The 25,242-nt window shown below is 35.6% G+C and overlaps 1 protein-coding gene across 2 annotated transcripts; it reads right to left on the bottom strand.

The window, feature by feature from the left end:
* Window positions 1-48: 48 nt before the first annotated feature.
* On the bottom strand, window positions 49-22,662 carry galnt7 (UDP-N-acetyl-alpha-D-galactosamine: polypeptide N-acetylgalactosaminyltransferase 7). Of its 2 annotated transcripts, none has more exons than XM_032563386.1 (15): window positions 22,299-22,662; window positions 18,348-18,459; window positions 15,499-15,814; window positions 12,028-12,194; window positions 11,697-11,827; window positions 9,000-9,079; window positions 8,046-8,228; window positions 6,438-6,555; window positions 5,423-5,545; window positions 5,091-5,206; window positions 3,549-3,651; window positions 3,356-3,454; window positions 2,518-2,643; window positions 2,388-2,418; window positions 49-1,214 (listed from the first exon to the last, which is right to left on the bottom strand). In XM_032563386.1, exons 1-15 carry the CDS (start codon window positions 22,419-22,421, stop codon window positions 1,108-1,110), a joined length of 1,935 nt encoding a protein of 644 aa, XP_032419277.1. In that variant the 5' UTR covers window positions 22,422-22,662; the 3' UTR covers window positions 49-1,107. The 2 variants fall into 2 exon arrangements, with proteins under 2 accessions (XP_032419277.1, XP_032419276.1); XM_032563385.1 differs by lacking the exon at window positions 8,046-8,228 and adding an exon at window positions 7,616-7,798 and having other exon boundaries at window positions 22,299-22,661.
* Between the last annotated feature and the right edge of the window lie 2,580 nt (window positions 22,663-25,242).

Raw genomic sequence — 25,242 nt, forward strand, 5'->3', positions numbered from 1 at the left:
AATTAATCCCAGGATAATCCCAAACAAAATCAGCAGCAAAAGACAAAGTAGTAAAAATTGTTTATTTCATCATCCCCCAATGTTTGGCCCATATTATTAAATCTCTGCTATAAGTTAGATATTTACATCATTAAGGGCCTCTGATATAATACACCATTTTCTTTAGAAACAACTTCATTTATGTTGTACAAAATGTTGCAAACATAATCAACAATAAACCCAAACCTTTTCCCCCTGCATCAAAAGCAGACATTTCCCCCCACCATTTCATCACAGGTCACAGTAAACTTCACCTTAAGTTATTCCAGTAAGGCAAGCAGTCAACGTCTTTTACAGTTCGTCAAAGAACTGACCAAAAAGTGGCAATCATACAGTTTAAGACATGGAACAACTGAAATTATGCTTGGAATTTTTAGTTTGGAGAAACAGCTAATTCAGGAAAGCCTGAGTTTACTTATTTTTTCACTTTTTTATTTTGGGTTTAGAGGTTTCTGAAGCTGTAAAGGTGATTTAGAGTCTAAAGAGCAATTAAAACATTAAAAAAATCCTGTGAAAGTTTCATTGCAATGGAGTCAAAAAACAAATAAAACAGCTGCCATGTTTAACAATGAACCACTACCTTGTCTGCCAGCATCAGGTCTCATGATTCAACTGCTTTTATGTCACATTGACACCAAAAAGTCTGTTTTTATAAAACAAAGCGAGCAGTAAACCCATGCAGTGTCTGGGACAACGGAGTCCTTCACCAATCAAACGATCTGCATTTGGTATCGAGCGGGCAAATCAGAATTAAAAACGTATGTGAAAAGATTAGAGTTGATTTTGAAGAAAACAGAAATAAAACTATGTAAACACAACCACCATAAAAGACAAGTTGCCAGTTTAAAGTTAACCCCACAGCTGCTTCCAGCTTCCTGCCAGCCAGTTCCTCCCTGGAGTTCATGACTTCCTGTTGAATCCAGGTTGAACCTTAACAAAGGCATTTTCTGGCTGATAGCCACAGCTGAGTTGTCCAGAATAAACAAAAAAACTCAGATGCATTTAGTGGCGGATGTCCTTAGAAAAATCACCGTATTTCTCTCCGGTCGGACAGATTTCTTTAGGTCTTCATACGGCGACTATGTTGTTCATCTCCCATTTCTGAGTGGATTTACTGACGTCACAGTCTGATATGAACACTTTGTGAAGCAGGTCGGAGCGGTCCAGACATTTACCTGTAAAAAAAACAAAACATTTAAATCAATGAGCGTCAACACACACGGGTTCTTTTCTTTAAAATGAAAAACTTTCAATGGATTTTTCTGAACCATTCCAGATACATTTTAACTAGAGGTAGTGAGCAGAAAGAAAATAAAATACAAATATGCAACTTTGAAACTTTTATTTTGCTAATGCTATTATTAGCAAACATTAGCATTAACTAATATGAATAAAACTTCATATTAGTTAATGCTAGTATTGATCATTGATGAGGGACTTTTTTAAATGTATTTTTTTGCTCTGATCTTTTTGGGCAGGCAGTTTTGAGTTATTATTGGTAATATTGTTATTACTTTATTATCATCATTGTGGTATTGTTATTTTTATTATGATCAGAAATGTAATCAAATACATGTTTTTCATGTAATCCTTTATTATTACTTTATAATTTTTTCTGTCTTCATCTACCAAATCAACAAAAGAACTTTTTTCACACATTTTGCTTTGTTTTTGTGTATGCTAACCTAATCTTAATACCTGTGTTTAATTTGTTTATATCACATTAAAAAGAGCATACTGCATTTTAATAGTTTAAGTCCTTTGCTGTCAATTGCATTTTGGTATATTTAAGTATTTTTGGTCTAGTTCTAGAGAAATTAACACTTGGAATAAGACAAAACTAATTTACAAGTAGTTTTTCAGCAAGATATAGAAGCTTGTTTTAAGTCAATAATCCATTATATTAATAATTACAGATTATTTTACTTATAAAAAAGGGAAATATGTCTTATCATAAGTGGAATAATCTGCCAGGGGAAATAGTACTTTTATAAATACTCAAGAAATATTGACTTAAAATAAGCTCCTATATTTTGCTGAAAATGTACTTGTTAGTTTTGTCTTATTTCAAATGTACTAAGATATTTGCAGTAAAAACTAAACCAAATATTTGGTAAGATTTTCTGTTTTTGCAGTGAAGTTCTGAAAAGAAAAAGTTTAAAATACCCGTAATGCACCAGTAGGTGGCGATAAAGAAAAAAAAAACACACCTCCTGTCTGTAAGACTGTAAAACATTTAAAGTTTAATAGAAACAAAGTAAGACTTATGTAGAAAATCTGAAAATCAAATGACTGAAATGTCTTTAGATGCAGAAGTTAATGTTTGACAAAACTACGCAGACATTTACCTGTTGGAACATGAGTGAACCGATGAAGATCCTGAAAAACAAAAAAAGGAACAATATTGAAAGCTGATCAACCACTAATTGTAAGAATCAATAATCAATAATGAAACGGAGTCGTGTTTGTGTTTCTCACCTTGAAGTAGTTCCACTCAGTGTGCTGGTTCCTCTCGCAGTGTGTGATGATCACAGCTGAATTATCTCCTTTGGTCAGGCACTGGTCGTACTGCATCAACTGTTTGGCTTCATTAATGCGGAAGAGCTACAGAACCAGAACCACAGAGATACGTCAAACCACATTCACTCAAGATGGCGGCGCAGGGTGCAGTCTGCGCTGAGGCGGTTAAAGCCTCGACGTTTTTGCGTGTTTTATCTCACAAATTCCTAAAATGTCTTTGGTTTCAATCAGAAACACCTGGAAGGAAGATTCTGGTCCAACACGGTCAGAAAGTGACGCTTGTAGTAGAATTAGGTCAAATTATTTGACAACGCAAAATGAAATATTTTATGCTTGTTTGCGCACCCTTTTTTTCAAACCCCACCTCAGTCGTGGACGGAGGCCGCTCACACTGAACTAAAATATTTTATATATAACTAATCAATCGATTATGCTGACAATTAATCAATTAATTTAAAAAATGGCATATTCTACATATTTTTCTTCATTAAAAGAAAACTAAAAGATGCAAACTAATAATTCAATTCCTTTTTAAATAAGAAAATATTATTATTGATTATTGATTATTATTATGCAGAGATATGCAGATATTACGTTATGTCAGTCCTTCACTTTCACAGAATATTTACATTTTCTTTTTTCTCTTCCTGTGAAAATTCAAGGTTTTTGTAGGAAATACTTTCAAAGCTGTAACATCATAAAAATGTCTGTTAATTTTGTTACTAGGTTACGCAAACCGTCTTGCAGCATCACCACTTCTTTTACCACTTAAAGCGTGAAGGCACTGAGTTTTTACCTGGTTCCCGCCCATCCTGTGGCACGGGCCAATTTCCACATTCCCTCCGTTCGTGTGGCCCATGCTGTCGATACAGTAGCTGGTTTCAAAACCTCGAATCTGCACACATTGATTATACGGCGCTCATCATGAGTAACACAACAAATCAGCGATTTATAGGCAGGAATAAAACATGATGCGTTTGTTTTCTTACCTCCCCCCACTCAACATTTTTTGGAGGAAGCGGGTAGTGCAACGGGATGTCGTAAGCTATTTCCTCCATGAACCATTTGAAACTTTTGCATCGATGCTCCTCCCTGAAAAACATTTTGGGAAAACACACTTTATGTTTCCCATCGTTCATGGCTGGGAAAATATTTCAGTCTCCTGATCAAGATGTTTACAAAGACTTTTCCCAAATGACTTGTGGTTGTAACTGCAGCTAAAGGAGGTCCTACGAAGTATTAACTCAGAGAGCTATATAGAAAAACATACCCTACTTTTCAGATTTTTATAACAGTATAGACAAATTGAGTTGGTTTGTCACATAAAATCCCAATAAAATACATGAAAGTTTGTGTTTGTAATAGCAAAACTGTAAATAGATCAATGTTTGTTTACATTCTTGTGAAGATTATATAATCATTATTTCTCCATATGGAAGAAACCATGTGGTGTAAACTGAAAGCAAACATTTCTGTGAGTTCTGACTGCTGCAAAAACTAAAGTTGGACATAGTAGACACTGTTTGGCTGAAGAGATTGAAAACATTTTGGGGAGCTTCATTCCTCATCAAATTAGCTTTTTCTTGCATAACAGTCTGTTTCCAATTAAATGTTTGTAGTTTTCACTGGATATAAGGGTTGCATTTTAAGCCAGAGGATCTTTCAGTTTAGTAAGTGAGTGAGGCAACAAAAACAGATAAATAACACAAATTAGTTTTTGCACTTTAGGATCCCAGGATAATTTCTGATTTTCTGTCACTTCAGCATCAGGAAACTGGCAGAATATTGCAAATCTGTACTTAAAAATATAACCACGGATAAATCAGGTGGATCAAGACAGTTCTTTTAGGACAATTTTAATAAAACAAGAGTATCAAAATAATATAAAAGCCCTTCTTTACAAACCACAGACCACCTGTACTGAATAATGGAGACACTGTCAGAGTGTTGGCCTCTTTTGTACCGGTTGGACCAGAAAGATTTAGTTTCAATACGATAGCACACTGTAAAAACACAAAATCTTACCAACTATTTTAAGTTTCTAGTGCAAATATCTTTGTACATTTAAAATAAGTCAAAACTAACTTAAAAGTAACTTTTCAGCAAGATACAGCAGCTTGTTTTAAGTAAATAGTGACGTAATATTGATTTTTAATAAAATACAAGTCCCACAGGCAGATTGTTTTAGACGTATTACATTAGAAAATGTCTTGTTATAAGTGAAAACATTTACCAGTAGAACTAGAACTTTTTTATATATATCAATATAAAGGAATTACTTAAAACAAGGTCATATTTCTTGTTGAAAAGTTACTTATAACTTAATTAGTCTTATTTCAAGTGTACTAAAATGTTTTGCATTAGAAACTAAAACAAAATACTTTTTAAGACTTTGTGTTTTTGCACTAATTCTGAACACTAGTTTCACAAAGTTATATCTAAAATCAAAATAATTAATGAAGGACATAGCATAGCTATTTACTGGTACTAAATTAATATTAAAAATAAGATGCTTGTACATGTTTCTATACCTGAAACGTTTCAGCTCGCTTATGTCTCCGTAGGCTAGGGTCAGCGTTTCAGGGCGGCTGGCGTAAAAATAGTCCTTATAATCATCCCACCAAACCTCGACCACACGAACGTAGTTCTGTTTGTACACAAAAAAATTATTAGTGTTATTGGTGCAGATGAAGATCAGCCAGTGAAATTAAATACATACTGATCTAAATTATTATTTAGTCTCTGAGTATGAGCAGTGATTCTAAAAGAAAAGATAAAAGATAGGAACTCACTACATTTACATTGCTAAGAGAATAAAGGCTCTACTCGACACTCAGTGTTTGTCTGCGATCTGTTGTCGTACCTTTAGAGTGGGAGAGGATCCAACATGTGCGGGTGGGGGGTTTCCCTGCCACCCCTGGAGTCTGTAGATGTGACCGACCCGAGAACATGGCACAAAGAGCAACTGGCCCCCACACTGCCAGATCTACAGCCAGGAATAACAATAAGAAATAATTAAAAATAAAACGGACATTTTCAGTGATCAGGAAGGAAACTCAGCATGTACACATTAGATGAGGGCTGGGCAATAAATTAGTTTTATCAATTAATCAAAGTTTTTGTTTTTGAAGATTTAATTTTTGGAAAAGCAGGATTTTTTTTTCTTCACCAATTCACTCCTTAGGTTTCCATAATTCAGAATGACATCATTTCGCCCAAATCCGCCCAAGCGTGTTCTACACCTTTATTCATCTAGATTTAATTAGATTTTTTTAAATTACAAGAATAAAGTCATAATACGACAAGAATGCAGTTGCACAACAATAGAGTCCAAAAAATACAAGAATAAAGTCGGAACATTACCAGATAAAGTCATAATTTCATTAGATCTCCAGCAACTTAAAATGAGAAATGTTAAGCATCTTTTGAAGTTATACTCAAGAATAACTTCAAACGTTACACCAAATAGAATTGTATTATTAGATAATCCAGTACTACTGAGTATTAATAATAGTATTTAAATTACTACTTATTAGAAATACTTAATCTTTTAACACATCAGCATCAAATTATTAGCAGGAACAATCATGCAAACAATTGTTTATTTTGAGCTGCTCATCTCAGATCCTGATAACTAAAAGCTTTTTTCTCATTAAAACAACTTTTTAAAAAGTTTTTCCTGGTAATATTGTGTCTTTATTCTGCTAATATTAAGATATATTCTCGTAAATAAGTATTGTACTTTGTTGTAAAATTCACAGAAGGGATAATTAAAGTAAAAGCCACTGTTTGAAAATATTTTTTGCCAATAAAATCAGAAATTGGATTTATTTTTAAGCCATATCGCCCAGCCCTACCGTAGAATAATCTAAATATACCTTGTATGATATTTCAAAGTTCTCTCCTCCCCATATCTGCAGCCCGGGGTCGTACAGACCCAGCTCAAAGAAGAAGTCTCGCTCTATAGCAAAGAGCCCTCCAGCCATCGCTGGAGACCTACAGCAACACAAACACACATCAGTTCCAGCAGGTACAGGTAACAGGTGCATCAACAGGTACAAGCCCAGAACCAAGCATGGGATGAACAGAGAAGGAATCAAGCAACACACAATCCCTGATGACGCATGATAAATGAGGAAGTGATCAGAGGAAGATGGAGGCGGTAAGGTCTCAGGACAAACTCTACGATAAGATCCCAAAACTATCCCAGACTTTAGATTAAACCCAGAGAGACTGGAGAGTGCTAACGAAATGCTTCTGCCCTTTAGGTTCCTGTGTTTAACGTTGGTTGATGAAGTTTAAAGGTGACCTACTGTGCTTCCATACTAAACAAAAAGTTTCTGAAAACGTTTACAAAAGAATCATTCTTAGATAATGAGATTTTAGTTTGCTCAGTTCTGTCGGAATGAGCTGTTTTAAGGCCTCTTGTCACTATAAATCCAAAAAAAGCTGCTTCTGGCAAAGCCCTAGCAAACGTTTACACTCGTATGTGAAACTGACTGCAAAAGGGTGAGTAATTATACAACCGTACATCTTGCTTGGGTTGCTAGGTAACAAATGTGACTTAACAACTGGTGGATTTTCAGAGCGGATCGTTTTCCAGACACCAAAAAATATTTAACTCATTGCTTAAAAACAGTTGGATGCTTTTTTTTAACCACTTGGACTGTTTTTATAAGTAGTTGAGACCCAAATGGAAGTACAAAAACATGAACGGGAAAGAAAGTGAATTCTGCATTATATGTCCCCTTTAAAAAGAAAGAAAGAGCTTGATACTCAGGACAGATTAGAGTCATGACAATAAAGGTGCAACAGATAAAACCCTGCAGGGAAGGACAGCTAGTGGACAGAACAGTGGTAAGTCAACCCACATCAGCTGGAAATAGTCTTTTAGTTGGTTAGTTATGACTTTTAGTTGGTTAGTTATGCTATACACTACATTATGAATCCTATTTTTCTTTTCTCTTTTTTTCCCAGAGGCAGCTCTAATGTAGTGTATATCATAAGAAATGTGGCCAGGTACTCCAGTCCAGATGAGTCAGGAGGTTATTTGTACCTATATGGTTCAGTTACTGTTTTTCTCAGATTTTTTTCCCTGTCTCCAAGCGGAACTCTCTTCCAGAGCATGCTCCAATCCCAGGCTCCTCTAGCAAAACCGTTCTCGTCGCCGCCACCTTGGGGCTCGATGTTGAACCTCTGGCCGTGGATGGAGTCGATCAGAGGCACCGTACAAACAGTTCTGACACAACGGATGTGGGGACATGCATACAAGACACACGGAGGGGAACAGAAAGATGTCGCACAGGAAGTGGAGTGGGGGACACACACAGATAGCAGAGCAAAACAACACAAAGACATAGAGTAGGGGCGGTGGGGTGGATGACACCAACCAGGACAGTAGGGAACAAGAAGGGTGGGGATCAAGGAATGGGAGATGGAGACAGAAAAAGATCAGGGGTGAGTTTTCACATGCTTTGGATATGTACCGGTATGGCTCGGTGGTATATTTTCTCGTGGCCTTCTCTTTCTGGCTAAGTGGGACTCTCTTCCAGAGCAGGCTCCAATCCCATGCTCCTCTAGCCAGGCCGTCCTCATCGCCGCCCTGCTGGGGCTCCATAGTGTACTCATTACCATCTATATAATCTATCAGAGGAACTGTGCAAACTGTCCTACATGTAGACACACACATACACAAACCTTTGTGTATACGAACAGGCTGAAAGTGGTGGGCATTTATTGTATCGTTAATCATTTAAAGTGATACATTTCTGCTCATAAGAAGAATCTTGATTCATCATTATCACAATAAATTCCAATTAATACGTATAAAACCCCAAACTGTCTGTATTTCTGTTACTTTTACTATTTCCTCCACCGTTTGTTCAATTTAAGTAGAAATAAGTATAAATAAATTAGAAAATATGATTAAATGCAGATAGTGTGTGCAGATTAGTGACTGAAATCACAATTCTTTATGTGACTGGTGTCCTAAAGAAGAGAATTACAAAAAAGACAGAATTTGGGGTTTTCATTAACTGGGACCCAACAGTCTCAAAATTAATGCACATAAACACTAAATAGAATGTATGAATTTCAGTTTTTAAGCAAAAGTAATTGTGATAATTAAAACCTTATGGTGACATATTTTAGTTTTCTAAGCATTTGTAGATCGGGGTTCTTATCTTAACATTAACACTGTTTCATCAGAGCTGCTTAAGAGGAGAAATACAAGTTATTATTTTTCACCCATTAGTCTTTAGCGTCTTTTCTCATTTAAAGACTTTAATCAATGCAGGGTAATAAATAAATAAATAAACATGTACATAAGAAAAAGACACTCGAAGAAAAAAAGGTAGACAATAGAGTTTACTTTTGAGTAAAGCGGTTAACAGAACTCTTTAATTATTAAAAATGGTAGTTAAAAAGTGAGCATGACTTACCTGTCTTTTGAAATTGGTGCAACAAGAGGAGCATACCAGTTGATTCCAACCTCACAATGAGCATCCAAGTAGATCAGAACCTGCAGAACAGCAACAAGAACAGCAGCACACACTGTCAGAATACATGTGGTTCCTGTAAGCTGATCCCCACGGTCGCCATAACTTCCTGCATACTGTTATGGCTAATACAACCAACAGGTGTTTAATCGCAGTACTAGGGGTGCACCGATTTATCGGCCAGTCGATTTCCTTCATTTTTGGAGATCGGTGGATAAGATCAGCCGATTTTCACATGTGAAGCCAATCTTATCCACCAATCTTATCTACCTTGGCAAAGGTCTATAAATCCACCACTGTCCTCTTCTGCTCTGCAGTGAGGAATCAGCTCACCAGGTCATGTCTGCGCGTTTACATTTAACCCTACTGTTACCAATTCAGCAACTTTCTTGCTATATTAAGCAACATTTCAGACACAAAAAATTGGTATTGGCCAAAATCGGAATCGGCAGGTCAGGCTTTTTAAAAAGATCGGTAACCGGCAATCGGCCAGGAAACTGCAATCAGTACACACCAACTCAGTTCTTAAATAGACTGTACATCTGGACTGGGTTACACGTCTTGTTTAGCTAACAGATGTAATGTTGTTTTTCACATTAAGAGGCACTAAGAATGCAAATCACTAATTATTAAAATATCATTAGGCAAAAGCTGCTAATGTTCTGTAGATGAAACAGTGTCTTTCAACTGTCTCTCTCCTAGTGCAATAAAGGTGCTTGATGTGAAATCTGCCTGTATAATTGGATGCAATTGACAATTTTTTAATAAAGTCCATGTAAATACATGTATTGGGAATTGGCACTACGCAAACAAACTGAATTGATTTGAAATGCAGTGGATTTCCATGTGGTCCAAATGCATCAACACTCTACATCAGGGGTGCTCAAACTTTTTGAGACCAAGATCTACTTTTTCTCTCACCAGCCAGCAGAGATCTGCCTCATGACACAAAGACATAAAAATTGTAAATTAAACTCTATTGACTTATTTTATATGCGAATATACATCAGTTATAGCAGAAATAATAAAGTGATAGAAAACCTAATCCAGTATCTTCCTCAGTGGGATTATGACACTGGGAGGAGGTTACTGGTTTCTCAGTCACAAGCTGGTTACAAACCTGAGGCCAGCAGGTGTCAGTCAGTTATGGTAGATCTGAAATTTGGTTTGATGACGTCAATATGAGAAGCTACAGACTGATAGGAGGAACCAAAGAGCTCTGTAAAGGCAAATCTTCTGAAGCTGGGATATAATTAATTTAATTTCACATAATTATCGCGGTAGAAGCCATTTGTTTGTTAAAATTTAATGAAATATATTTGTCCTATTTGATGTTTGTTGTGAATGACGTAAACTCACAAACGAACGAGGTAATTAATCTAAGTTTGTCGTTTATTGAACGTTTAGAAACTACAGCGGTTGTAAAAGGTAAACAAAGGTAAAATAACCACCCGTACCTTTTTACTCTCTCTCTCTCTTTGTCGTTAAGCACACACGTTGCCGTGGCAACCACCTGCGCCCCGCAAGCCGAACAGCGATTAAAAACATAACATTCAGTCCGTTACGATATCAGGTTTCCAGGCTTGATATTTATTTCTCGATTATTAATAAGCGTTCCCCTGAACACAGCGCTGGTTGATTAGCTAATTTAAACTCCTGCTCTGCTAGTCAGTCGGTCTTTCAGTCGCCTTTTTTTTTGTTAATGGATCTAAAACGCACTGAATTGCGCAACACCTTGTTGAACAGTAATTACTGAGATTATTCATTTTAACACGTTTTGTTGATTTTTTAAAATTTTCATTCTTTAATGAAGCTATAAACGTTTACAATCTTAGTTAATATTTTGATAAACCTGTCAGAAGAGGAAGTTCTGGTCTCAGCATCCTGGCGGCGTTCAGTTTGTCACCTACTGAGGAGATCGACTCAAAACCTTCCCGCAATCGACCGGTCGATCGCGATCGACATATTGAGCACCCCTGCTTTAGATGTACCATAATTTATTTTAATCCAAACCAGACAGAACTGTTCAGAGTTTTAAATAAATGCATAAAACAATCGAAACGCAGAATTATTTAAAACCTACAGCAGGAGTAAAATACTGAGATTAGGTCAGAAATGTCCAAGTCTTTTTCGACATGGGTCAAAACAATTCTGTTTAAAGTCCTCAAGTGTGACAAAAGTAGGACTTTTTATGTTTTATAAAACTTTTCATTTCTGTTCTCAGCAACAAAAACAGGATTTGAGTCACTATTTTTTGAAAACTTTTGCTATACAGTGATTATACAGTTTTAAATAGTTTTATAAATCAATAAAATTCTGATTTGGGTGCATCCAGGTCTGATTTTGAGTAAAAGTTGATCGACAATAAAAAAAAGTCAAATAAAAAGGACAGGAAAACCATGATCAATAAAAAATGCATACTTTCTGTTCAACCTAGAAATTTTCCACCTGAAAAAACTTTAAGTTATTTCAAGCCATTTTATTTATGTAGCACAATAACCATCTCTGTGCCAAAAGTCCAGTCAAAAACTTAAAAATAAAACAAGCAAAATCATGTAAAACAGCACTAATTTAACAGAATTCAACCTTCTAATTTAGTCAGATGTCAATCAGTGATTTATTTGTAATAATTATATGTACCTGTCCTTTGGTGGCTTTCTTGGCTCCAATGCTCCTTGCCTGGATCAATCCTTCTCTTTTGTCATTTCTGAAGAGTTTAACTAGACCGTTCCACTGCTTGATGTACTCCTCCAAACGCTCCTTCAGATGAGCTGCAAACACACAAGAGAACGTAATTCCAAATGATTACAACACAGTTATGACCATTTGTGGTAATCCATTTGTAATTAAGATTTTAAAATGCCAAAATTAGAAGAAACATTAGACAGAATGGAAACTCTAAACTGATCTTTTGTTTCAGTTAATGTGTAATACAGTCGATTTCTAAATCTGTTAACCTGAAACAACCCACCTTTGTTGCTGAAGTCGTCTATTAAGACGATCTCAGCCAGGTATCTCCTGGCCGTCCTCTTGATGACGCTGTGCACTGTTCTCATCAGCGTGGACCAGCCCTCGTTATGGAACACTATTATGACACTCGAGGTCAACAGTCTGTCATCATAATTCCAGTACTTACACCTAGAGAGGAGAAACACACAAAATAACAAATCAGTTGGAGGAATTATGAATGAGTTACTGCCAACATTTCTCCATAATGATATTCACAAATCCATCTTATAAAGGTTCCTTGAACAGGTTGGGATCGGTCTATTGGCGACACAAAACATGCCAATTACAATCTTTTCCCCAAAATTATTCTTAGATTTTAGTCTAATCAGTTCTGCCTGTTTTGAGCTCCTTTCAGAAAGAGCTGTTTTAAGGGCTTTGTCACTTAAAATCCAAATAAAACGCAATGTTTACGCTCACACGTGAAAGTAGCTGCAAACAGATAAACAATTATACAACCGATCTTCTTAGAAAAGCATTAGTAGAGATTCCTGCACAACCAACAAGAATGCAGCAAGTGGTTTCTGACCGGTAATTCAACAACAAAACACTTGTCTTTTCCAGCAGCCATTGTACTGGTAAAATCAGCAGACCAAAAGTGCTGGAGCTCAGCTTGGGTTGCTAGGTAACAGGCCTAGATTCCACCGGTGTTGCTGGGTAACGGGCAGTGCCTGCTGATTTGTGGCCTTACATTCCAGAGGTTTTTGAAACAGCTCATTTTTCAGAAACATAAAAACATTTACTTCTTGCCAAATATGCTGTCTATTTTTTTGTTGTTGTTGTTTGTGTAAGTGTTTGGGATGTTTGTAGATGCAGCAGAAACCCAAATGGAAGTACAAAAACAAGCAAAATGTGAATTTTTCATAACTCCTAGATCCATTAAATATCTCAAATAAGTTCACAAGGGAGCTGCTGCAGGATGAACACCAGCTAACACTCTCCTGTGAACTTTTTAGAGATATTTCAGAGCAAACCTGGGATATAGAGGCTGGAGTAAATAATGGTAAATAAACTGCAACAATTTAATTATGTTATTAAATTTATTCCTGCACTTTTCAATGAAAATATTGACCAGAGTCATAACAAACGTGGAAGAAGTTCTCTTGACTTTCCATTTGAAACAGCCAATCAAATGTCAAGATCTCTATAGAGGCAGCCAATCAGATGTCACGGTCTCCATAATGGCAGCCGTAAACCAGCCCACTGAGTTTGATGGATGAAGTTGACATTTTAAAATAATTCATTATATTTCAGTACACAAAAATTCTTTATAAATAATTTATTAAATCATGAAATAATTGTACCCATTTGTTAAAATAAGATCAATACATTAATTAAGGCACATATAATTAGCTATATACTTAATAGGTTATTTCTCTATGTATTGCCAGTTTTAAAAAATGTATACGTTTAAATAATGATTTAATTGTAATTGGCACTCTTCACCCTCCGTATCATGAAGTTTACCACACTTCACTGTTAGTGTGTAACCATGGCTTTAGGGAGTGTTGGAATATAAAGCAGTTTGTGTTTTCAAAAAAAAAAAACAAGACGTACAACTGAGGACAACTACATTTAAATGATGACGATGAGATTCAAGAATTACAAGAATTTCTGGTACATCGGCCCAGTAATGCGGTTGCTGATGTTTATTATTTGACCTAATGTTTCACCTCCAGATACATCTGTGACACACCTCTGTTGGCGTGTTGCTGACATTTTTCCACTATTGCTCCAGTAGTGGAACCCAACTTCTAATCCTGCAGGGATGTGACTGAACTGAGATAAAAAATTTACTGTTGTTGCAAGTCATGGATGTTTTCATGTTCACCAATGGAATATGAAAACAGGAAATTCCTGATTTTCCTGCCTCAGCAGAGGATAAAAGCTGAACATTTCACCTTACATTATAGTGCTGCTGGGAAACACCAAAGATTATGTACATTTAAAACACCATATGAAAAACAACGGTTTATATTCAGGAACGAGTTATAAAAATGTGTCTTTTAAAAGTGGAAACTTAAACCTTTACAAGGTAGTTCTGGGTTTATTACACCAATTTGTAAAAAGATTTAGTCTCCAATTAATTGCATTTCAACCCAAACTACTTCCTCTTTGTACTCCTAAACAAAACATTCCATATCCAAGTATTTAACCAATGTTTGTTGTTTTCTCCTTAGTTAAGTAATTTTGATCAATTATGGAGATTATCACCAAATAGGTGATTTGTGTTTTTTCCCAATTATCAAATTTAGAAAATGATTACCTTTGATTAGGGCTGAATATCAGGAAAATCTGATTTTACGTAATGTTGGTGAATGAACCAATGATATTATGACTTGTGATAAATAAAATAGTAATTAAAAAGTCTTAATTTCTTTACGTTTTGGGTTCATAACAAACAAAGCCTGCAGGTAGTGAGTCACCTATCAAAATACAGGAACACACTAAGTAAAAGTCATTATTTCTATCTCAACAGAAGAAGGTTTTAGTGAAAAAATTACAGTTGCAGTGGAAAAAATGTCATTCAGCTGATAAGGAAAATCAGCAATGACTCAGTGGTTTAGATAAACACAACCAACTGGGTCAGACCGGACAGGACTTCAGCGGATAACGGGCCGGCAGCATGTCTGTCTTCAGGCACAAACACAGAGAAGATGGTCTCAATGCATGTTGTCCTCAGACAATGTCTATTGATAATGCAGAGCGTCAACAGGGTATCAATTTAAATCAGTGATGTCTCTTTTTAGGGCAGGAAATAACTGGAGCTAACACGTCACATTTCACATGTTGATGTTCAGACATATTTTTTGCAAACATTCACCAAAGGAATGTTATTTTGAATTATTTGTCTTTTTGCATCTTTTAATGGATTTCTAATATTGTATAATATAAGCTTAAGTGGTTGAATGAAAAATCTGCAGAATGTCCCAAATTTTTGTTATCCGATTAATCGATTAATTGTCAAAAAATCTATAGAATAATTGATTTGTAAAATTATCGTTAGTTACAGCACTAGAAAAAACTGCAATGTAATATTGTACAAAATAAGCTTAAATGGTTAAATGAAAAATCTGCTAAATGCTTAAATTTTTTTTTTCAGATTAATCATCAGAATAATCAAATACTAAAATAATGATTAGTTGCAGCTCTAGAAAGAACTACAATCTTAAATTTTAACTATTTCTCTCAAAATGGTTAAATGACAAAATTCCGAAATGTTTAAATTTTTTCTGATTGATTGTCAGAATAATAATCAGTTGTTGAAGACCTAGAGAAAACTACAATCTGTATATGCTCAGTTGAAATAACAGCATTAATAGTAAATGAGGATGGAGAACATAAAGGTGCATCTCGAATTGTAAACAGATCAAATCAAATCATGATACCTGGAAAATGCCACAAAGGAAACAGAGTAAGCAGCAGCAGTACTCACTCTTCATGGCGTATATCGCTGATCGTTCTGTCCAGTGAGATCATGTCACTGGCCACCATGTTGAAACCAAACTCCTTAATGGACGCTTGGACGGAGTCTTTGTACTCTGGACCCAAAACAAACGGCTTGGCTCCCTCTCCAGGACCATTAGGGACTCCTGGAGGTTCAGGTTCCTTAGGCTCAAAATTTCCCAGAACCCCTTTCTTCAGCACAGGACTGTTGTAGGCGTGTGTGTCTGGTTTGAACGTCACATACTGCTGCTGGATGACCTGCTTCTGGTTAGGCTGCTGCCCCGCATCCTGAGGATTGTCTCCGCCTGGAGGTAGCAGCCAGAAACGAAAGGATTACATAAAGAACCAACACCAGGATTTCGCTTTGAAGTTCGTCCAAAGTCGCTTATTTCCTTATCAAACCCAAGCAACCATTTTGAACCTTGATCTTTTTACTGTCCTGTTTATGTTTTTAAAGGTGACCAATTATGCTTCCTTGATCAGGTTAGGATAGGCCTCTGGTTTCATGGGTTACACAAAACATGTCCATAACATTTTTTGCACAGAATTATTCCCAGATAATAATATTTTAATCTGGTCAGTTCAGCTCCTTTTCAGCTCCTTTCAGAATGAGATGTTTTAGGGCCTCTTGTCATTTTAAATCTAAATTAGCTGCTTCTGGCCACGCCCCCCCAACTCATCGCTTACACTCACACATAAAAATGGCTGAAAACAGATGCATAATTATACAGTCGTGCATCTTTGAAAAGCAGAAGTGGAGCCCCCTGCACAACCAACAGGAATGCAGCATGTAGTTTCTGAATGGTAAGTCAACAATGAAACACTTGTCTCTTCCAACAGCCGTTGTACAACACATACAGCTGACCAAACATGCTGGAGCTTCGCTTGGGTTGCTAGGTAACAGGGATGGGTTCGATTGGGGTTGTCAGGTAACGGTACTGTGGCCGTTGAATGTGACTTAATAATCGGGAAGCTTTTGAAACGGCTCGTCTTCCAGACTCCACATTAACTTATTCTCAAAACTCGGATGGATGTTTGTTTTTAAAGCTCTTAGATTGTTTTTACAACTTAAATGGAAGTAAAAAAAAAAAAAACATGCAAAATATGTATTATGCATAATATTCCCTTTACCTTACAAGCAACGCCGACTGGAACATATAAAATTTCTGTTTCCATACCTGAACTAGGCATCCAGAGTAAGTGTTAACTGAATCACTGCATTAAATGCTGATTTTATAGTAAAATCTTAGTCAACTCACTAATGTTGTAATTACACGTTTACATTCAAAGTCTGGTTCTGGATGAGTTGATCCTTTAATTTTAGCTGGTCTGGAGTTTCAAAAGAAAACTCTGGCTCCGTCTGTCCTAAACACAAGCAGGATTTAATCCCCAACGATTATTACTTCATCTTATTACAACACAGCTGTCATGGTGGCTGCAAGAAGTCTCAATCTGTTTACCAAGACCAAACCAACCTCAACCTAGGAGATAAGTTAATAGCAATTTCCCAACCACTCTTTGTCCCCATCTAATGAAATATAAGAACAGATGAGAGCTGACATCTATCTGTCTGAAAGAAGTCATAAAGCCATCTAGGACTGAAACCATTAATCAGATTAATCGATTATTGAAATAATTGTCATCTTATTTAGTAGCTGATTAATTGTTAACTGGAGAATACAGATTAAAAAGGGCCAGTTGATAAAAGAACAATATACTTAAAACATTAATTAAGCCAAAGCTGTACAGAAAATACAAACATTTTGAGTTTAGGATAAAAAAACCTTTGTCTATAAGTATATTCTATCCAGAACTCCACAAGCGTCAGTTTTAGCTTTACCTGGTTCAAATTATGTAAAGAAAATTCTCTTATTAAGCCTTTACTCAATTATTAATTTGTTAATTCAAATTAATTAACAGATTATCTCTACATTGTATTGATATCAAGTCAGGAAGAAACGGCTGAGCTTTTCACAATAAGTTAGAAGTATTTTTATTTTAGCTGCAGATGCATCCTTTTATAAAAATGATCAAGCGTTCACTAAAGTAATGCTATATTATTGCATTTTAGGCAATCAAATATTTATTTATGGGTTGTTTATTTGCATCTTTTAATGTCGTTCTAATATTGTATAAAAAAGGTTTAAATAAAAAAAATCTTCAAAATGTGCCAAAAAAAGAAGAATCGATTAGTCGATTAATCATCAGAATAATCAATTACTAAAATAATCGTTAGTTGAAGCAGAATATCCTGGCATCCATTCATGACCTTAAGCTTAACAATGCTTCAGTTACAAAGCAGGATAAGAAATCCAAACCACACCTTGAAATGGGTTTGGAGTGGCCTAGTTAAAGTCTGGAATTAATGCTGATTGAGATTACACAGCTTTAAATAGGCGTTTCAAAGAAAACTCTACAATGTAGCAGAGTAAATACAAAAAAACGGGTCAAAATTCCTTCTCAGTGATGTAAAAGACGTCATAACGTTGCTGCATGGAGGTTACCATCATCAGGGTGGACCAACCAGTTCCACCAGTCAATTCCTTATTCACATAATGAGTGGAGTCATCAATTGAAAACATTTTTTATTTACTCTGGTTACCTGTGTCAACAGCTCACCCTATAACGACAAGCGGACATAAACGGTACATGAAGTTCAATTATTTAAGAAAATTCCCAATGAAGTAGACGCAGATAAGGCAAAAAAAAACCAACAACTCGTAATTGTTCTGCTAAAACTGCGGCTATAATAATGGTAAAACCATACATTTGTAGCTCCAAAAGCAAAGTTCTCAGAGCTGATTTCAAAATGTAAGTAGGAGGATGTTTGTGTCTCACCGTGCTTCAGTCTGATGGAGTTCAGGTCGACTTCTACGCCCTCCACACGCGGCCACGGCACCACCGGTTTAAACTGATCGGCCAAGTCACCTTTGGGGAGAAAACTGTCATCCTGTTTGAGAAAAAAAAAACATGGTGAGGTCGTAAAAAAGACAAAATATGTAAGCATATAACCTCAGACAGCACTAAATGTTAGAACAATTTACAGACAAGTTTGTGAAGAGAGACAAGAGTGAAATACGACCCAAGAACCACAAAAGGTTCTAGGATCGTCCCGCCTGTCACAATAACAAATTTTACTGGATGATAAATTGTCCCAGGAGTAATCGCAATAAATGATCATATTGTTTTGAGACCATTTTCCAGTAACATAATGATAAAACAATACAAGAACACAATCTCAAAGATCAATAAACTTTAAATTCTGATGAACATTTAACACTGAATTGGGAGACATTTTAAATCTACTAAAATAAATCAATCCAACATAAAAAATAAACAAAACAACAAATAAAATTAATTATGAAGTCTGTAAGTAAAGTTATCCTATTTTTGGTAGAAAAAGAGAGAAAAGAGAAAGAAATTATATTCAATTATTGAGTTTGTTTTCATTTATCATACGGTTAATTGATGTACTGCTTATTGTGAGTGGGCTAACGACTGCTATAGTTGGTGAAAATTAAATTTTAATGAAGTTAGTAGCAGGGATTGTATTTCGAGGTTCACACATTTTCTCGCTAAAATCAAGCACTTTTCAAGGTAAGTTTTCAAGCTTTTCCAGCAACACACTTTGGAGATAAAAACACAAATAAACAAAAGAAGAACATTTCAATTCACTATTAAATTTTATAATTTATTTTTGTTGTTAATATTGTATTGTGACGATACACTAAATAGGAGGGACAAAATAAAATAAAACAAAATTTTATGTTTTGAAAATTCTCTCACACGCTCTCTATACGACTGGCTGGGCCGAGAACAAAACACAAATTTAAGAAAAATAGATCCACTAATTTCAACAACCTTAACATATAAAGTATAAAACCACTTTTATTTCGATTCTAAAATATCAAGCACTTTCAAATCCTTTACAGAAATCAAGTATTTTCCAACCTTGAAAACACCTAATTGAAATACAACTATTTTCAAGTATTTCAAGGATCCTTACAAACGCTGCTAACTAATTAATCACATTTTAATCAATTAATCAACAAAATAAGCAACATTTCCAACTCAAAAACTATTTTTGCTGCTACAATATTGAATAAATAGACACATGAGCTCAACAACAATAAAGATATTTATTGTTTTTGATCTGTTCAGATTATTCAATCATCAGATTAACACAAAGTGCTAAAATACACATTCATCTTTCATGTATTTCAGGAACTCTGATTATTCATGCAACGTTTTTAGAAATGTGGACGCTGACGTTAGCGTTAGGGGGCGTCTCTGCTGCTGCAACATGTTTTGCATATAAATGGTATTTTAGGCTGAAATAGCTTCAGTAATAGGTTAAGTCCTACTAGAACAACTTGCACACAATAATAGTCTCTTCTGGCGAACCCATCAGATCGTTTTATGAAGTAAAAATTAACCCCAGTGTGTCAAGAAGAGCAACTGTGTCTTCCATTGCTGTTTGCAGATGTCGCCTGTGCGTCAGATTTACAAGCGTACCAGAAACACAACACAAAGGTTCCAGCTGGGGATTTTTGAATGTAAAAAAAAGATGAAGATTTTTAAAATATATGTAATTCACTAATAGAATAAAAATGTACATGTTAAAGTTCCAACAACATGCTTCCTGTTGCTATGGAGACATAATGTGGACAGGATGTGGCACTAAACACACCAGTCTAGCGTAGTTGTTTTGTTTGTTTTTTTCTCTACACACACCTTCACAAACAGGTGTTCCCACATCACTCCTTCACAGGCAGGTGTACAGAAAGGCGTGACTTGAAAACATTCCTTACAGAAATGGCTAGAGTGATTGGTGTTTTAAAAAATCATTTTTCACAATTAGAAAAGATTTTTAACACACTGGAGTAGATACGATTAAAACACCTACAGAAAAAATGTCTAGAAAAAAAAAACTCAGAAGATAAGAAAGTTTGAAGGCCTTTTGTCTTGTCTGGTGAGTGGAGGAGACTTAATTAATTTATAGCCTTTTATAAGCATTTTAATAATCTGCTCTTCATACTAAGTTCCAATGTGATAAGCAACATTTAATTTCACAACAATCAGAAATGAAAGTTGAAGAATTTAAATTTTCAATGTTGGCAAAGTTTTGTCCATGGAAACTTGAAAAGTAAAGTACCAACCATTCCTTAAAGGTCCAACCGATAGAAAACTATAATTAAAAGCTGAGCCACAGCCCCACTAAACAAGCCTTACTTGTTCACCTGTTTGGATGAACAATGGCTTTATGAATATACCAGACAGATGAGAGACAACTAGAGCTGCATCGATTAACTGATCCAGATTTCCTTCATTTTCAGTGATTCCTGCATGTAAATACAATTTTATCTACCTTTGCTAAACTGACCCGCCCACCTGGTGACGTCTGCACACGTGCGGTTAAAGATGCAGTATTATCATTTCTCCAGGCACATAAAGCCATTTTAGAGCATAATCAAGTAACTTTTACCTTCAGTTGGTATAAAAATGCTATACATGTCAAATATTACTCAAAAGAAATTTTACTGATTTCACGCCCTGAAATTGGGCCTCTGTCTCTTTAAGAAACTCCTGCTCTTTCTGAAACTCCCGCTGTCAAGAAGTTATCACAACATGACTCCTCTTTTAACCCTTTAACATTTGCACCAGTGTTTCATTGAGAAGTAGCTCATACAGTGAGCTCAGCAGATGTGCAGTCCGACCAGGTGTTTGCTATTTGCTGCTGGAAAATCGCAATGTCAGCTTTTTTACTCAATATTTTGCAGCCATAAATTCCTGGTTTACTGTGACACTCTGCTCAGATTTTTCTGAATGTTACTTCCAATCAGCACTTCTGAGTTGGTGTCCTTCCGTACTTTAGAAGTACATCAGCTCAGTGAATCTTGAAATTAAGAAATCTCACGGCTGTTTGTTTCTTAACCTGATCTCCGTAACAAACTCACCATCGCGTTTCAAATCCAAACTCACAACTCATCTGTTTACACTAGCTTAACCATCTGATCACAACTGCACAGTGTTATTCTTATTGTATATATTAATGTTGATGATTTAAGATGACCTTGAGTCAATATTCACTCTCACTATTTCAACTAAATATTAAGTTTTCTTACTATTGAGTTATGGTAATGATAGGTACAGTAGGTTTTGGCTTTCTTGGTACGCCCCTAATTCACTAATTCACTACTTGATTATTTTCTAAAAGATTTTTAGCTGCTGTACTGGTACTTGTGTAGAAATATAGTTTGGTAAATTACAACTCAGTACATCCGATTGGTTTAATTTAATTTATTGATCTGTAATATCTAATATCAACTGATTTCTAAAATAAACTACACTAACATTACTATTTTATGATAATCTGATTAATCCATTGTGACAATAATTCATCTGATTATGTAACTACAATAGCATATTCGTTTAAAAAAACAATGCTAAACTTTCACTTGGCTACTTCTGATCAGAAGTTCGTTAAATGCAGCCAGCTCACTTCCGCCTGTTGAGGATCCGTGACTTTAAACGTGGTGACATGTACGGATGTGGATCCTGGATTGTTGGGATGGGATGCACCTGGAAATCCAAATGCGTTTCATTTCCACCAGTAGTTAAGTTATAAACGCATCCCAGCAAAACTAGAGTTACCAACAAATGCAATAACTGTCCAGTTGTGGGAACAAGCTAACGAGGACGCATAAATCAACGCCACACCGGGTTAACTCGACATGCACTGGTCGCTCTGTAGCAAGTGTCACTGTTTGGTGCGATTTAGCTTCTTACCTTTTTCCTGAACGGGTTGTCGTCGCTTGGCTTTGGAGAAAGAGACGACCAGAGTACCACCAAACCTAAAAACGTCCCAATGACCAGTAAGCTCCGCAGAAGGAATCCCACTTTCAGCCTCATACTGGAAGCCCCTTTCCTCTTTCGCTTCTTCCTTCCAGCAGCAAACTAAGCTAAGCTGGTCCCCGTCCGCGCAGTTTAACCGGCTACAGCAGACAACCAACAGCTCCCTGTCTGCTGCTGTAAAATAAAATAAATATGAGTTCAATGGGAACGAGTCTTCCCGCTGTTGCCGCGGTTTGTTCTCGGACAGGTTGTTTCCTGTTATCGCCTGTCTGTTCTGGTACCCGGCCTGACTCTTCCGGTGTAACAACCCGGTCCTTCTCTAAGGTTCCTGTTGCTGGCCGATGGGAGTATCTGAGCCCGAAAAAGGAGGAGGAACCTGGCCAACAATAATAAAAATAACTATTTTTACTGACAGTTATAATAGTTATGTTGTTGAAGAATTGGAAACAATTCACAATACAGGCAATAGGTATTTTATTTGTACAACGCTTTTTTCATAACTTCCTCTGAATTAATAAATTATTACCTACCTAACCTAAATTAGGTAGGTTAAAAAAATCAGACACTTTACAGGAGTGAAGCAAAATTATTTAGTTATTATTTATTATTATTTATGTTTATTGCTGTAATTTAGCAAAGATGTGCTTTGATAAAATTAGACTAAGATTGAGTTCATTAGCAATAAATAAATAAATTGGATAGATGTATATGTGTGTGTTGTAATTATTCTCAGTTAATTGCACTGCTTTTATTTTCGTATTATTCGTATTAATTGTGAATAGTCTGTTGATTTTTTTGTACTTTTTTTATTGTTATCCTACTGCGCATACCTTTGCATTGGAGTATGCTACTTTTGATAATTGCACAATATTATATTGTGCCCTCACTGTACAGTATATTATCCTTAATATTGTTTTATGTATTTGTATATATAAAAGGATCCCAGCACTGAGTCCCGTGGCATGGAAAATGTGTACAAACAGGAATAAGTTCGACTTATGCTGTTTCTTAATCTATACATTTAATAGAAATCAGGAATATTTTCTAGTCTGTGAGGTTACAAACAAGTGTTAAGTTAGTAATAAATCTATATTTTTATGTTTTCTTGTCAATAGATATTATATATAATTGAAAAGACGTTTCATTGGTTCAGAAGGCTTTCAAGCTCAATTACAGCAAAATCCATGATTGTACTTTTAAATAAAGATCTGACGTTAGAAATGTAGCTATATGGTTTGTGAAGCTGAGTAAAGCTTCTGGTACATTGAGAGTAACAGTTTGCTGTCAATGAAATATTGTAGAAATGTGAGTATTGGAAAAGTTGTTCTTCAGCAAATTGTCTGCTTTTGTTTGCTCAGGTGCATGCTGGGTTTTTAAAGAACAAACACAAAAGGAAATCGCCCTGAAAATGAAATGAAAGGCTGTGGTTCCTGTTATACCCAGGCTTCTTGTTGTAACGTATATTTAATTGTTTGCTGTAAAATAGGTCTTCTGGACCTCTATCTTTTATTTACTGGTTTGGGAATAAGTTGGTTCTGTGCCTCAGGGTGTGGCTTTTGTTTGAGCTGATTGTTCAAGAATAAAGAGAGCTAAGCACCATAATTACTGATCTCTGCAGCAGGATCCAAGATCCAGGATCAGTTCATGCTCAACCTGCTGCAGTACACAGAGCTCTCTGCTCGTTCTCAGGAAGTCAATCAAAACAAAGTGGAGAACTTTGTATTGGAGAAGCAACCAGGAATAAAAAAAACTAAGCATTTAAAATAACTTTACTGAAAACTCAAAAAATCCACAAATAAAACTGATTTAAAAAATAACTCTAAAATATAATATTTGAAAATGAAACAGACTGGATTATGTTCCTGATGACCCTTAGGACAGTCAAGAACTTTTTAAACATAAAAAATTATATAAAACAAAATCTAATTATGTACTTTGATGTATAATCTTTTTATTATAACTACTTATGTTTGTATGTCTGTTATCATCTGTTCATAACTGTGTAGAGAAATAGCTGAAATATTGCACCAAAGTTTAACACTGCAGTCAAACAACCTTTATGAAATAAAAACATTATTTATTTGATTAATTTCAAGTCCAGTTCACAATAATCTGCCATTTGAATTCAATGTACAGTTTAAATAATCTCCTTTAGTTGAAGTAATAAAAAAACAGATAGTGGTTCATTGCAGCCAATAAAATACTCTAAATCTTGTAATCTCACAAATATAAATTATTTACTAGCATTACATTAGCATGTATGCAGACACACATTTCAGAAATGTTTCCAACTCCAGCAGCATTGACATTCACAAAATTATTCATAAATAACATTGAGGTAAAGATATTATGGTTATTGGCTGTGAAAACATTTTTCAGCAAAATTGTGGGAATAGTTAGTGCAGTGGTTCCTAAAGATTTTCTGTGCCCCCTATAGATTACAATGGGGAGAGTCTCCAATGTGTGTTCCCGGGGGGGAGTTAGTGCATCATATGTGGGAGCTTGATGTGCAACTTCAGGGTGCAAACTGTTCCTTTATCCGCTTGAATCCATGGTGACATGTTGACAGGAAATACTAGCTGGATTAATTATATCTAGACTGGAAGGACACAACATTTTTAGACTTTTTTTGGTCTAGATTATAATGCAAATATCTCAGTACATATGAAATTAAATAAAACTAACTTACAAGATAGGAACTTGTCTTAAAGAGGCGGTATTAAGAAAATGTGACTTTATATCTTGTTATAATGTAATTTTTTTTTAAATCAAAAACATACCTGGAGTGTTGCCTTAATTATTTCATGCATGACTGAGAAATCCTTTCATCACCATGACAACCATTCAGCTGTGCAAAATGCCTGGTTGGACCAAGCCC

Source organism: Xiphophorus hellerii, chromosome 5 (genome assembly GCF_003331165.1).
Source record: "Xiphophorus hellerii strain 12219 chromosome 5, Xiphophorus_hellerii-4.1, whole genome shotgun sequence".
In the NCBI taxonomy this organism is placed as follows: Eukaryota; Metazoa; Chordata; class Actinopteri; order Cyprinodontiformes; family Poeciliidae; genus Xiphophorus; species Xiphophorus hellerii.